This window comes from Piliocolobus tephrosceles, chromosome 1, assembly GCF_002776525.5.
Source record: "Piliocolobus tephrosceles isolate RC106 chromosome 1, ASM277652v3, whole genome shotgun sequence".
In the NCBI taxonomy this organism is placed as follows: Eukaryota; Metazoa; Chordata; class Mammalia; order Primates; family Cercopithecidae; genus Piliocolobus; species Piliocolobus tephrosceles.
The window spans coordinates 104,064,196-104,065,578 of record NC_045434.1 but is presented as its reverse complement, the minus strand read 5'-3'; the positions used below and the strand labels follow the sequence as shown (position 1 = coordinate 104,065,578).

General features: G+C 43.6%; 1 protein-coding gene across 2 annotated transcripts in view; it reads left to right on the top strand.

The window, feature by feature from the left end:
• TTF2 (transcription termination factor 2) overlaps window positions 1-1,383 on the top strand; it is a 43,302-nt gene that overhangs the window by 26,908 nt on the left and 15,011 nt on the right. For both annotated transcript variants that reach the window (XM_023222761.2, XM_023222760.2), the window contains exon 12: window positions 182-287. In XM_023222761.2, coding sequence (XP_023078529.2) covers window positions 182-287 — 106 coding nt within the window. The remainder of the gene's footprint in view (window positions 1-181; window positions 288-1,383) is intronic.

Below are 1,383 nucleotides of genomic sequence, written 5' to 3'. Positions count from 1 at the left end.
TGTGTGTGTGTGTGTGTGTGTGTGTGTGTGTGTGTGTGTGTGTGTGTTAAGAACACGAGTTAATGAGTTCTGCTGTTTGTCCTTCCATTTGTAGGCATTTTTATTGGAAGATCAACTCTGTCCCTCTCATTGTCACTCTATAGTGGGACCATTTATTGATTTCTTTGTTATGTCTCTGCAGCCTCTCTACATATGACATCGTGATCACTACCTATAGCCTTGTGGCCAAGGAGATTCCCACAAACAAGCAAGAGGCAGAGATCCCAGGGGCAAACCTCAGTGTGGAGGTGAGGCTGGGGGGCGGCCAGGGAAGTGGAGTTGGAGCCACAGATAGTTTAATGGGAGTGTTTCACAGCCTCTGTGATAGCAAGAGGACCTCCCTGGAGGTCAGGAATGCTGTAAATGATCTGCATGTGGAAAGGAATTGTTCTTTCCTCTATCCCATCACCTTTATTCCAGACAACCACCTCAGTGATAAAGGTCAGCATATGCCACAGGATTCACCTGCCTTTTAGAACGGAAGATGACTACATTGTATTTGTAGGGGTAACAATCACCTGAATATAGAAAAGCCTCACTTGTTGCTATTTTTATTTTAGAGTATTTGCTATTTTTAATATTGATTGTGCAGACTAGCATTTTACTACTAGTATTTTGATTTTAAGCCATCATTCCCTGCCTCCCTTTACTTCCCAGAAAAAAAGGGTTGCAAATAATAGGGCTATAATGGGCCAGGGGCTAAGTGACAATCGTGAAGACCTGAGGGTCTTCTAGGGGGTCCAGGGCAGCCTCAGTTATGTGATGTAGAGGCTTTATCGTGGAATTATACTCTGGAAATACAGTGTCATCCCAAGAACTCATCTTTCCGTATGTTATCCTTTTAGCCCAACAGGATATGCACAGGTTTTCTTTATTTGGAGAGATCTCTAGAGAGAACATTTCTCCGGCTTATAACCAACTCTGACTTACAGATGATGAAATTTTCAGATTCCTCATGGATTTTCCATTGCTTTTGGGATAAACCCTAAATTTCTTTTCATGATGTATTAGGCTTTATTCATTCATTTATTTGAGGCAGAGTCTCACTTTGTTGCCCAGGCTGGAGTGTAATGGTGTGATCGTGGCTCACTGCAACCTCCGCCTCCCGGGTTCAAGCGATTCTCCTGCTTCAGCTTCCCAAGTAGCTGGGATTACAGGTGCCCGCCACCACACTCAGCTAATTTTTTGCATTTTTAGTAGAGATGGGGTTTTGCCATGTTGGCCAGGCTGGTGTCGAATTCCTGATCTCAAGTGATCCACCCGCCTCGGCCTCCCAAAGTGCTGGGATTATAGGCATGGGCCACTGCGTATTAGAGTCTTTTTTTTTTTTTTTTTTTTTTTTTT